At 30.1% G+C, this 14965-nt stretch overlaps 1 protein-coding gene across 1 annotated transcript; it reads right to left on the reverse strand.

Moving 5' to 3' along the window:
* Window positions 1–4044: 4044 nt before the first annotated feature.
* Window positions 4045–11293, reverse strand: LOC100168027 (microprocessor complex subunit DGCR8-like). Its single transcript, XM_001951947.5, has 11 exons — window positions 11118–11293; window positions 9150–9216; window positions 8935–9077; window positions 8744–8855; window positions 8564–8651; window positions 8382–8485; window positions 7339–7482; window positions 7067–7275; window positions 6893–6993; window positions 4464–4632; window positions 4045–4396 (listed from the first exon to the last, which is right to left on the reverse strand). Exons 1-11 carry the CDS (start codon window positions 11208–11210, stop codon window positions 4193–4195), a joined length of 1434 nt encoding a protein of 477 aa, XP_001951982.2. The 5' UTR covers window positions 11211–11293; the 3' UTR covers window positions 4045–4192.
* Between the last annotated feature and the right edge of the window lie 3672 nt (window positions 11294–14965).

The following is a 14965-nucleotide window of genomic DNA, read 5'->3' on the forward strand; positions in this document are numbered from 1 at the left end:
CGTTAACACTGAAGGCTGATTTGTGGTTTTGGGTGTCCCAAAATTGAAACTCGACATATTGGACATGATACTTAATAGTTTTTTTTATTAATACAGTTTAAAATAATAATATTATAATATTATAATAAGGTTATACCAAGGTAATTACAGTTAATTATTTGAGTTAATTAAATTAAAGGGAATACTCGCTGTAGGCTGAAATTTACAAATCTGTAATCACCAGTAAGCAGTAACCACAAAAACCGCGTACATAAGAATATTATAGCTGGACAGGGAATCTTAAAATCCTCTATCAAGTATCAAACACTATCATTCAATGAAACGAAATATAGCGGTGTCCAGTGTTGCCAATCAAAACAAACAGTGTTACAATTCACTAAAAATTGAGCTACCCTCGCGCTGGTATAGAAATAATCATTTGACCTATAAACTAATGGACACCCACAGATATGTACACGGTCTTAGAAGATCTTTTAAGACCGTGGATATGTATAATAACTAGATAGGTACCCGACTTCATCTTATCAATGGCGTTGGCAGCCATTTACAACTTGGGCAAAATAGTATTATCAGTATATATGTATATATAAGTAAATATGTATATGAATAAATGTAAACATTGCCAAAGTTGCAAATGGCGTCGGGCATCATAATTTAATAATGTTGTTGTATATGGAGTCGGGTATCTAGTTATTATACATATCTGTGTGGACACCACGAACTAAGATATATATCTTAGTTCGTGGTGGACACCGCATTTCACTCCGCCCTGCTAGGTGATCATAATGTAACCATACAATGATCATATCTAAGAATATAACTGAGAGATAGAGAGAACATAAATTAGTGAAGGAGGCAGCATAAAGTACTATGTTATACTATGACAAATAAGATATATTTTGTCATGCTATATACATTTTATACTACTTTGTTTCATAGGAGGAAATCCATTAAAATTTCAGGGGGGCCAACATTATAACCATCAATGTGAATGGAGGGGCTTCGATACTACAAAAATAAAAAAGTAGGGGGTTGACGAATATTTTTAAAACAATGTTATAAACTTAAAAAGTATTACAATGTTTTTGACTAAATTATATGTGATTTGTTCTTTTATGACCGTCTTAAGTTATATGCTATCTCTTTCTTACAATGTTTGTATACGAACCTTTTTTTCTACTCTACTTTCTAATCCATACTCCATTAATTAATATGTCTATGGTACTCTGGTGATGAGAATAGTCGAGAGACAATACTAGGTTATTTGATTTGATCGGTTATTTCGATTTTTGGGAGGTTATAGATGGTTGTAGTCATAGACAAGAATACTAAGAGTACAGATTTCTATTCAACATTTTACATGTATCGTTAAACATGGTAAATACTAAATAGCAAGTATCTATATTATGTTAAAAATATTTTAGTTTAGAAGATACTTTATTTTCATTCATTTGACCACCTTTGGGTATTGGTACCTATCATAGACGCGTTTTCCCTACATTATGGGCTATGGTTAGTAATTTACCAGAATCGGTTGAGCTATCTCGAGTTAATTTCCTTTTTTTTAACTAGCATCAAAATATAATTTTATCAGGGTTTTTATTTTATCCGATCGATACCCAAAAATTATTATCAACAAATATTACGTATCACGGACAGGGGCGTATTTAGGTAGGGGCTATGGGTCCCATTGCCCAGAGCGGCAAATTTTTAAAGATTTAGAGGGGCGGCAAATTTTTATTTTTATTTAACAAATTATTCGTTTGTCGTCACACATGTAGGTATTTTGAAAGATTTACTATTTTATTTATAATATTTTTTCACTCTTAACTGGTACAATAATGTTGTTTAAATGTCTAATTATACCTTCCTTGTTGAATGTAACATTACAATTTTAAATTAGTATATATTTATTATATATATTATATTAGTAAATACATTTACTGTTGAGGGGGGCGGCAAATATGTGTTGCCCCTATCCTGAAATTCCTAAATACGCCACTGATCACAGAAGGAATCATCTAATAATAAGAATCACACTTCTTTCTCGACACTCAGGTGGCAGTGAAAAAACAGACGAGGAATTATAATATTTTTTTAAAGCGTTTATTAATCGACACAGAAAACGTAGTTAAATTACGCTGAATATTGAACACAAAAGTTCTAGTTCTATATTGTTCAGTGGTGGTTTTGGGATTCAATTTTGACTGAGGCGACTAAAAGTTTACATACATTTCTCATTTATGTATGAAAAAAAAAAAACACAAACTAATTATAGATACAAAAATTTGACTTGCAGAAAAAATTAGCCAGTAGGTAGTTTCTATAAAATATAAATCACTACTGCCCACTGTCGCCTAGAATGTACCACGTAGAGGTTCTTTCCGTACTTTCCTTGATACCGTACATATTTTTATTTATTATTTACATTATTCATATTTACAAATTTACATGTTTTTACACGGAATACATATTTACATTTTTAAAATACAAAATACGAAAAGAAGATAACTGCAGTATTGTAATCACGGATTAAGATATATCCGTAATATTTGTAATTGTACGTCGTTTTGCTGATTTTTACGCAGTGTCACCACACTGATGATAATTCAATAATTATATTGTACATTAATATTTACTTCGGCCGAGCCAATGTTTACATGTCGCCTCAATCGTCGCCTTTTGAGTGCATATTCTATGCGTACGGCGCGTGTGCGTGCGGTTTCGGATTATTTAGTAATATTAAATACACCTAGACGTGAGAGGCACCGACAGCGATCGCTCTTACGGGTACGGGCGGAAGATTACGAGACCAGCCGACCCGTACTCCCGTTCTCGTACGGCCGTATTGCCGTACTGACGTACAATATTATTGTTCAGTGCATTATTAACTAAAACTTAACCATACAATTAATAACTAGTTAATGACTAACTGTGGGTAATAGCAGGTAGTCTGGTATCTTATAAAGGCATAGGAGTTTCGAAAATAAAATGTTTGATCATCATCGAAAATTATTTTCTAAAAGGTTCCATTAGACAAATCAAATTATACAGATGTATAAGAACTTGCCTACACTGGTGCCGTAACAATATCTTTGTCAAAAATACACGAACAATATTAATACACTCTGCTGTACAGTAGGTACAAGCTGGACGATATTACCACAAAAAAGCATATATAGATAAATATTATGTAACGCAACACCGTGCATATCATCGGCTATCTACACGAGCGCCCGATGTCGTGGTTGACCCAGGCGCGTCCCTAGGATGGCGAAGGGGGCGACCGCCCCTCGTAAGTCGTAGAGATGTTCTCTTTTTGCAAATAGATAAATACACTTAGGCTGGTTCTTATGACCTCCGGTTTAAGTTAACCGACACTTAACCGGCCGCTTGGCCTTTGATAATTATTTAGAAATGAATCAGTATAGTACGCCGGCTAAAGTATTATTAATAGTGACCATTATTTTTATAATAAATATTATGTTGTTTTTTTGTAACAACATGTATAATGCAGCTGATGATGTCAATAAATGTTTTTAATTTTTAACTATACTGTTCTAGATCTGCCACCGCCCACTACATATATCGTCCACCATGTTCTATAAAATATACCGATTTACATATTGTACGAAAAGATTTGTTGCTAATAATAGTTTGTGTAGAATTTTATTATTCTAAATTAAATAAATAAAAAAAATTTTCTTATATAGGTATGCTCCAAGGAGGGGGTCCGAACCCAGGACCCCCCCCTGGTTGTGCCACTGATCCATACAGTTGTAATTATTGACTTTTCAATTACCAGTGACATTTTATGTAACCAAAATAAAATTGTATAAGATGGAATTTATTCAAACATAAATATTATTTCAAGATATATATTAATATATTTATACAACCATAATATTTAAGTCACTACATTTTAAATTATATAATATTTGTTAGAATAAACTAAATTAAATGAAGTTGGTTTTAAAAATAATTCTAAACCTTGAGGAAGATTACCTCTATTAATTACAGGAAAATACCAAAAAATATTTTAAGAGTAAGTTACTAAAAAAGAGATATGCATACTTATATATTAAATAGTAGTAGTGGAAACTTCTTATTAGCCAAGCACAAAATAAGTACGGATATGGAGAGTTTCTACTGTTTGTATCAAGGTGGTTATTATTTTGTTTTAAAATAATATTTACATTTTCTTCAAATCATTTGTTTGTGATTCCAGCTTTAACATCGCTTTTCTCAATTTTTTAAGAAGTTCAACATCTGGATGAGTTCTACATTGTTCGGCTTTAGGTTTATCTTCGTTTGGTTTGTTCTCAGTGTATTCAAAATGTTGATGGCTATACAATCTTAATAAAGATCCAAAGTAATGAATATGTGGGTGCAATACCTATAATTACACAAAAATTAATAGGAAAAAACAGTAAAATATATTTGTATAGTATTTATATGTAAACCTTTAATAGAGCTTGTGCCCCTTTTTGGCGACCATCAAGTTTATCTTTACAAATAACTGTCGCAGAATATTTTTCTACAGTCATAGTGCAGCGAAAATAATTGTTTGTATCAGATCCACTTTGCATCTGTTCCATTTCACACAGTAGATTTGTACCTTCTCCAAAATTTCTATAAAAAATAAAATGGTTTTTTAAAATGTTAAACCAATACCTAACCAATTTTTATTATGAGTATTTTAAGTTAAATTTACAATAATATTTTGTTATTATATTTACAGTTTATCTTAAGAGGCCTCGCTAAGGTCATTCATATTTAAGGGGGAACATTTAAGCAATTTATAATCTTGTCATAGCCGCCCGGGATCTATCTATTAGCTGTAAATGGTTATTATTTATTACTGTGAGTGAAATTAAATGTGGGTATCTTCTCTCATACGCGCATGCACATGTCAATAAATCGATAACTATATGAATTTCACTACACAAATTTCACAAAAAAATAAATTTGTTTTGACAAAATTAAAGTTAGTTAACGTTGTCTGATTTTGATTCTGAAAAAATATTTGAATTAAACAGAAAAATGTCTGTAGATTGTACGAAACATTTTCTGTTTTTAATTTTAATTGTGATTCGAAAAAGTTGATATTTTCAAGTTTTCAATTACAGTACACAATAATATAAAGCTTATTTTTCACAGAGTGCTCCGTAGGATCTATAGACAATTTTCTGGTGAGTTCAAATTTTTTTCAGAAACAAAACCGGACAACGTTAACTAACTTTAATTTTGTCAATACTTTAGGTATTGACAAAATAATATAATAATATAATTTGACGGCAGTAGCGAGGCCCCTTAAATATAATATATAAAATAATAATATATTCAGTAAATATATAGGTTTATGTATAATATAGGTATGTAATTTTCAACTTTGTGAACATTTATAGTCAAAATAATTCACAAAAATAATTATTATAAACATATAATAATGAAAACTAAACTTAAACATATGACAATGACATAGAATATAATGATTATCTAGTCAAAAGACTATTTAGATAATATTTCAAATCATCTTGAGACACATTCAGAAAACAGATTAATAGTTACATGAATAGTTAACTAGTTGCATTAATCTATTCATTAGCATTTTGTCTATAGTTCAAACACTAGAGTGGCACATAACAAGTATTCATCAGTCTAGTTCTTTGATTTGAAACATTTAACTTTAATAAAGAAAGCAATTTTTGACAGTTAATATCCCCATTGGTTAATTTAAAAATAAAGCATATATCTAATCTTTTCATTTCCAAGAGTTTCTAGTTGTAAGTATGATAATATCGGCTGATATAATGATTGAGGAAGATATTCGATACCACATCTGAGGTGTAAAATTTGTAAAAAAATGGTTTTGAATTCAAACAATAGATTTTATAAAACACCAACTGATTTTGAGGAAAAAACTGTACATATACATATATAAGTTCATACATGTAATCCATAGCCGAGTTATGATCTAATAAAGGAACAGTAGAGTGATTTTAACACTAAAGAATTGTTAAAGTCTTTACAGCTACGAATTATGAAGTCTAACATTGGATATGAATATAATGATCATTAAATGAGAGATGAGTCACAACAAGTTCCCAAAGCCTTATAAAGAAAAACTTATTCCAGTATATATTAAATATATATTATATTTGTATATTTAACAGGGTAATCCCAATTGATATTTAAATAATAATTATGTGAAATTGGATTGCAAATTTTAGAAGTCATAATTTAATGACATTAAATTTAATGCTTAAAAATAAATTATTTAGACTACGCCAGTTACTAAGACGAATTAGGTAATCTTGAAGTAACAAATTATCTCTTGAATATGTAATATGTAATAATACGATTTATTTTTATGTCATCTGCATGACTGCATAAAGTAACATGTTATTAGAGTAATTTTAATATCATTAATCAACAAATTAAATAATAATTTAGCTAAATGTGTAATAGTTCCATAGATTTCTTGAAACTTGTAGGGTGTATACAAATTATTTGTTCAACCCCTTCAGGTAGCTAAAGGGTAGCTCAAAATTAATTTTTTTCAGCTCACTTTATTTTGCATATTTAAATGGTTGAAAGTAGTATTTTAATTATGATTGGTAGAAATATAGTATATACATTTTTTTACAAATATATTTATAAAAACACAAATCTTTGGATCAGACAATGCCAGGCAGGACAGTTAGTCTTTTTATATATATTTTTAAATGTGAAATGAGTTTTTTAGTAACGGGTAATCTCAGAAACTTGAATTTGAATGGGTTTTTTTCAATTTAAAGAGAATACAACAGCTACTCAACTCCTGTCCACGAAATATTGAGAGATAAAATGGGAATACTATAGTTTTAAAAAATTAAATAAATCATCATACCTTTTTACACAAAGCTTCAACATTTCATATGGTGTGGATTCGGTGGATTGAGCACAAATTTGTGGTATCATTGTATCCTTTACGGTTAATTTATCAAAGATCTGAAACATAACATGTAAGAATAAATTGAATAATTGTAATATTTGTTATGGTATACTTTTTACAAATACTAACTTTGTATTGTTCAAGATGATTAATATCTTGAATTTCATTCTTAGTTTCACTAGAATTATCAGTTTGAAAATATTTGACGTTAGGTAATAATATTTGAAGAGTAGCTCTCGCAGCATCGACTTTTGCTTGTTTTTTGGTCGATCCTGTACCAATACCATATTGTATTCCATCCAAGACTACTGTACATAAATAAGGATACTTGGTTTGTTCTAAACAAATAATTGTATATAGTTAATTTTATACATGTTTATTGTTTGTTATTTCATACTAACCAAGTTCTTTAACCACAAATGAATGACATGCAGTTTTCATTACACGTTGAATGTATTCATGCAATATACCAATGTAACTTTTACCTTCTAAATTATTTAAATATTGCAGATCTTCAGGATTAAGTGCATTATTCTCTCTTTTGACTAAAATGTTAAATATATTAAATTAGCATAGCTGGAAAATTACGTATCAATACAAATGGGTAAAAACTATTATACTTAGCCAAATAGAAAATATAGTAATAGTAATAGTAGTAATCAGTGGTGTAGTGGAGGGTACACGCTGATACACAGAGTGTACCCACCTCCTAATTTTATATTTATGCGAGTACCCATAACGAAAATCGAGGTACGCAGGTAAACAGACCATGAACAAGGCGTAAAGTAAATAATATTTATATTGGGTACTATTTACTAAATAGTTAATGGTATTAATAGCAAAAATAATATTATACAGTATACATGTAGGTACATTGATATAAAATATAAAATAATCTTATTTATCTTACACAAAATGTTAGAACACAACTACCTATTGTTGAATGCATAGATGTTTCGTGTAGTCGTGTAGAAAAAGTGTTTCTTATTGTCAGCTAAAAATGGAGATATTCCTTAAAAAAGCGATCAAGGTAAAAAAAATTTAATACCAGCACTACAGCTGAAGACCCAAAATACAAATTATGGCAATTACTTTCATCATGTAAAAAGTATTAAAAATGTTTCATAATATTTTAATTTATGTTTTGAGTTGAATTATACAGTTTTTAATTTTGTTAAGCATTATACGTTTTAAACATTATTTTTGGAACACGAGTTTAAATATAAATCATACTTTATGAGGTATTATTGTATATTTTATCTACCATAATTCTATGTTGGGTTAATATGCTATCTACAAATGAAAATAGTCGCTTTTTTACCAAACGTGTGGTAGTTGCTGGTAGAGTAATAAATAAGGGGGTAGTGGGCGGTATAGATTAAGGCATGTACCCATAAACATTTTTAAGACTACATCACTAGTAGTAATTATTATTTTTTCTTACCATCAGAATTAATAGCAGTTGAATCGGATATTGGTTTTTTAAGATCTTTTATCTTTGAATTGGTTCTTTGTGATCGTATATATGCCCGGCGCTTTACCCACGACCTAAACAAGAACAAATATATTAAGACACATTTAAATACCAGTTCTAATAAAATTAATATTTTAATAATAAATATTTACTTAAATTTATAAAATTTAATATTCCTAAATTTGAATATTTTGCTACAGTAATTTCGATACTCTGCATGGCTCAATGTCAAAGGACATCCTGAAAACAATTTTAAATTCCCATACAATCATTATTGACACTTATAAGTTATAATACAATAAAAATATTGTAAAATATTGTATAGATATTACTGTTTGAAGTAGAGGTTGAAGAAGAAGTTAAAGCAAGATTGGTTTCATTCTGAGTTTCATTATTTAATTTCTGATTCAAACAAGGTATATTTGCTACTGGAATCTCATGGTTCTAAAATGAAGGTGAAATATTAAAAATAGTTTAATTCAACAAAAATAATTTTAACGTTACATTTTTAATTAACACTTACTTTAAGACTGTTAACTCCTAGAAAATATGGCTTTGAAAATGAACATACTCTTGTTTCTGTATTCATATAAATTGGCATACCACTATCGTGATCTATTTTTTTCCATCCCTTTGGTAAATCATTATTGCTACAACTGTTTTCATCTAACGAATATAAAGCATATAGTTATTGGTTAATACCTATGTGAAAATCAAGTTTATCAAAATAAAATTTACCATATTGCCGAGTTGCTTCTTCTTCCTTGTATTCTTGTTTCTTAATGGTTTCATCAAAATATTCTGTCTAAACATGAGTAACAATTTATAACTAGTAGATCATTGAAATTTATATACAATAAGTAATAAAAACATTAGAAAGCATTAAGTAGTAACTATTACCACTGCTACTTACCACTACAATAAAAAGTTATAATGATGAGTTAAAATTTGTATGCAGAAAAAGTAAGTAGGTAAAATAGAATATCAGTTAAAAATTATTTTCAATAAATTATCAGTAATTCTATAAAAATCAATAGCACAAGCAGTTTTATTAGGTACCTATTAGTATAGAAAATTTTGGTTTAATTACAGCAATAAATGAAACTAATTTGGTACATAATAAATAAACCTATACCTGAGGATAATATGCACTATGAAACTAATTATTTTAAATTTTGAATTTTAAAGATGCGCTCACGAGGATTTATTGGCAAATCAAAAATGTGGTGAATAGGAACACAGGTGAAAAATTATTAATATTCCTTTTATAAATTAAGAAGGGTGAATAGGAACTTAATTTATATTTTTAAAAAAATCTTATGAACATTATACAATATATTAAGTATTATAATAAAATAAAAAAACAAATATAAATTAGTAAATAGTAAATCCTATGGAAAATCAGTCTTGTTTTTAATTTGGTCTTTAAAACGTATTCTAATAAGAGGAGCCCTTCATATAAGGATAACAAAATATTAAAAACTAATTATAGTAAAAATTTCAGTAAAATCACACCAAAAATAATGTGTTCCTATTCACCCCATATCATCCTAAAGACCTAAAAAAGTAGTTATCAAGTTTTTGATGACAATAAGTACCTAAATTTGTAGATCTGTATTATTATATCGCTACTATAAAATTAAAGCATTAAAATGTAAATACGTTGAGTATGTTTATGAGTTTAATTATGAAAAAGTATAATATGAAAACGTTCTTGAAACACAAAAAAAACATTTTGTCATATTATACATTATAACGCGTAATTATAGAAAATTCCAAAGTGGATATAATATGGGAGATACAATAAATCTTATCAATAACTATTAACGAGTACTAGAGAGCCTAGATAACAATAAAGGGTCTCTGACGAGTACTATCAAAGTGATTCAATCGACATTTGTGACAAACTAAAATTGTTACAATCACAAAAAGTTGAAAACTCAAATTAGGTATTATCATAGTACAATTTTTTTCTAAATTTGTTCCTATTACCACTATTTTAAGGTATCCTTATTGCTTATTATGTTACATTAAAGTACCTTTAAAACAATAAACAAAATATGCAGATAGTTTATATAGATATCTGAGACAATGCTGTATCTGGAGGTGTCTAAAGGGTCCCCTATTGTAGGAATTCTAAATGCAGCCTTGGTTAGTTGGTGCCGATGTCCGATATTATATTATGTAACATAATGTTGGGTTATTAGTTTTACTATCAATAACAACATTAAAAAAACCGGCAAGTGCGAGTCGGACTCGCGCACGAAGGGTTCCGTACCATCATCAGCTATAAACATGTCGGCAACACTGCTTATATTATATATTATAGAATTTTTAGTATTTGTTGTTATAGCGGCAATAAAAATACATAATCTGTGAAAATTTCAACTTTCTAACTTTCATGGTTCATGAGATACAGCCTGGTGACAGACGGACGGACAGACGGAGCCTTAGTAATATAATGGTCCTGTTTTACCGTACGGAACCCTAAAAACGAAAAATTAACCAACATTAAACATTGTCCTAAATAAGCCACCTCGTCGAGCTAAAACATATTTATCAATAATACCCACTCCATCAAAGAGTCCTGCCCTGAAATCGATTACACGCGCATGAGTGCTACCTGTTATTCGGCCTAGTCGGCTTACACTATGGTGCCACCCTATTTTTTTTTAGCCCTACGAGTGTTATCGAAGTATATTATACCTTCGGCTGCTGCTGCATATCGTATTCATCATCGCTGTCGTTCGAATCGGATCCAGGGGTGAATTTTTGGCTCAATTTGGCAGCTTCGGACATGATGATGGTGTAGGCGTGGTCGTCGAGGACAGGCGTCAATGGGGGCGATATACCGGGATAGTATAATATAATACCGAGGTCGTCCAGACAGCAACAGACTGTCAGACTCAATCAGCTCTCGTCCGTGACGCACACCCCACTCGCGAAAAGAACAGTGCAGCCAACGTACAATACGAAATATTATTTTTTAATACAGTTTTCTTGCCCTTCACGGGTGCACGCTGACAAAAGCACAAGCGCAACTGCCCAACTTACTGATCGGCGGAGGGTGGACTGTAGAGTGTCGATGGGGTCCGTTCTCTCATATTGCACCCTCGCCGAGGTCTGTCTCCCCACAGGACTGCGCACTGTTGGATTGCGAGGGTGTCGTCCTCATCACCAAACACGCAACTAGACCTCTAAATCCTGTTGTGCTATAATTTGTAAATGCCTCGCAGAGGAGTGGAGAGATTTGTCCCACACCACCTACTACAAAAGTTATATAATCGTATAAGTTTTAATTTTATAATAATCAATACTTGACGTTGAGACCCAATGAATAACATTTTATTGATATTTATAGAAAAAAACTAAAAAATTGAAAATTGAAAATCTCCGTAAACAACTCAAAATAAGTTAAAATATTTTGAAAATTTTATCAAATATAGAAAAATTATAATATTTTATAAATGAATTATCATTTGATGTACATTTTATGTACCTACAATTATTTATTTTTGAATTACAACAAAATATAAAAATCATTTGATGAGGAATGGGGTATGTATTATCTAATTTCGAAAAATCTGAACTTAAAAAATTAAAATTAAAATTAATACGACTTTCCAGCTGAGTTCAATTTTTTTTATAACAAGCGGGTAAGGGTTTCCACAGGAGTTAGTGTCCAGAAAAGCTCAAAAAGCCCTTGTTCTTTTAATTTTATGATCTCCCGTCGTATAGGTCTTTCCTAGCTGCCGAGTAATTATAGCCTTAGTAGCCACAGCACCCTCTTTAAGCAAGACTGGTAGGTCCTGCGTAAGAAGAGAGTGGTTGACCTGAGATCGGTGATGTGATCATTCCACCAGTACCTACATGGACTTTTTTCCACTCAGAGCCGGGGACCTTGCATCGAAGCGTCGCATGCGTCAGAGCTGTATTTGTCAAGCGACTCTTCAGCCGGGAGTGTAACGTTGTCCCCGTCGCCACCCCTAGTCAAGACGAGAGGCCTTGAACTGACGTGCCTGTGGAAAGCTTTGAGGTCGAGCTTCTTTAGCGCCCACCCTATAATGTAGGTATCTATAGTAGAAGGTTAGTTTACCTAATATAATCTTGTAAAAATGTGTAAGGTTTTGTACTATTATTACTAGTTATAATTTATAAAATGTATAATTATAATACAATAGTACCCTTTGGTGGCAAATGGCTCTAATTGTTAAAAATGGTAGCAAACATTCATCACAATTTATACTGACTCATTTAAAATGATAAGTTTGATCTCTCAATATATTTTCTAATGTAGCAACGGTGACCTCGTCACCTCCACCCCTGCCAAATGCCACCTATGTTAGTATACTTATAACAGGGATGGCAAATTGTATTTGTTCAACGTGCATTTTTACAAAACAACAATTAAAAAAAATTTTCAGTTGTGCCACTAATTATATTTGTTAACACAGGGAATTTTTACAAAATATAAATGAAAAATGAATGATAATAATGTAGAAAATAATTATTAAAAAAATCAACTTTTACTAATTGTTAGAACGTTTTACCTCATATTACTTGAACGATTTTTTTTATGTCTGGTTAATAAGCGCTGTTGCTTTCAAGGTATATGAATATAATATATTATAAAGACACATGAAAGCCTTTCGGGTGCCATTGAAATATTCTTGCGAGCCAAGTATGGTACGCGTGCCACTTATTTGCCATCCCTAACCTATAATCTTCTAACCTACATATTATGTTCCTATAATATGGAGAACATAATTTTTTTTTCGCTTTTTGACACAAAAAACAATATTCTATTGGCATTTATAGAAAAAAAAACCAAAAAAATTGGAACCAAACTGAAAATGTCCGTGTACAGCTCAAAACAAGTTAAAACATTTTTAAAATGGTGTATAGAAATTGATAATATAATCATTCAGTGAAAATGTCATGTGTACATGGAAGTTTGTTTTAGAGTTACACCAAAAATTAAAATTTATTTTGCTAAAAGCCAATTTTTCTTACAAATTTCCGTTTTTCCTTAATTTCTTTTGTTTTTTCTAACGCTTATGAAAACTACTGATAATTTTAAATTTTTACCTCCTCGATGTGCCAACTTGATTCACTTTCCTATCAGAAAAGATGCTGTTGAAGAAAATCGAAACATATACCTACCTTTAACAATACTTATCGAGTAAACAGACACAAAAAAAAATAATAATAAAAAAACACACATCATTGTAAAATCCATAGATCTAAAACTAAAACTAAATTATAACAGAATTGTTGTCAATATTAATTATACATTTATATGATTTATGCTTCCATTATGAGTTTATGATCTAATTTATTGGCAAAGCATGCGACTATATGTGTGCTAGTTATTACTATTGCGGGAAAATACTGACTATTGAGAACTATTGTACTAACAGTCATGTAAAGCCAGATTCACGGCTTAACTACTAAGTACTAACCATCCCATGGATGCATCCAAAAATGATTAGTTAGACTAGTCCATGAACATATATAATAATTATGACTGGACTAGTCAGAGTGTGGTCAAGTAAAGTTTACTCGACATTATCAAATGTACTTCAAAACTGATTACTCCGAACGATGTATTCCTATCAACATATTTGTACGTATTATTGTATTTTTTGGGTTAAAAGAATTTCCCCGGAGTCAACAACTTGTCGCAACCGAACGGTAGACCGGAGATAACTATGTTGCGTCAAATGATGTTAGGTAACTCAAGTTAAATATAGTTGAATTTTTAACGCACCCCAGGTTGTGCTTCCCTATGATTTATATTAATATTTTACTGTACCAATGTACAATTAATACCATAAATTCATAACTATACAACTAGAGTCCAATCTTATAAACATGGTATTAATTATTAGATAGAATTATTTTGTGTTAAATTTATTTAAGTTAATATAAACAAAAATAATGTATGGGTACAGCCATAAAAAAAAAATTCTCAATTTCACAATTATTTTGGTAAAAAATGTATGCTTTTTGATGATTAAATAGGTACAAAATTAAAATAAATATAATACCTTATATATTATTTAGGTATAGGTAGTAGGTATTAGTACCTCGTACTTATACAGTATATTGATTGTTAGTGATGATCAAAACAAGACCAAGACCAAGACTTTCAAAATCTTGGTCTTGGTCTTGCAGACTCAGTCTTGGTCTTGGTCTTGCGAAAGACTCTTGCAAGACTCTTGCTATTTTCACAAAATATATAAAAAAAAAACTAAATACCTGTTATAGCTGTGTGTTGGTTTTTTGCTATGATCTCTAAGGTGAAACTTAGTCCAATATATTACATAGTATATTCATAAATCAAACATTAACATAAAACAAGTCAAACGATTTATTTTTATTATACTCGTTTAAAACTTTGTATTTTAAATTATGCTTATATTATTTTACTTGTATGAATCAATTTACCAGCATAATTAACTTTCTAAGTTCCTATTGCATTTATAATAAATATCAATAGGTTATTACCAATTGCTAATTACTAGTTATTGACCATTATAATGTTTATAAAA

The sequence above is a fragment of the Acyrthosiphon pisum genome, chromosome X (assembly GCF_005508785.2).
Source record: "Acyrthosiphon pisum isolate AL4f chromosome X, pea_aphid_22Mar2018_4r6ur, whole genome shotgun sequence".
Lineage (NCBI taxonomy): Eukaryota > Metazoa > Arthropoda > Insecta > Hemiptera > Aphididae > Acyrthosiphon > Acyrthosiphon pisum.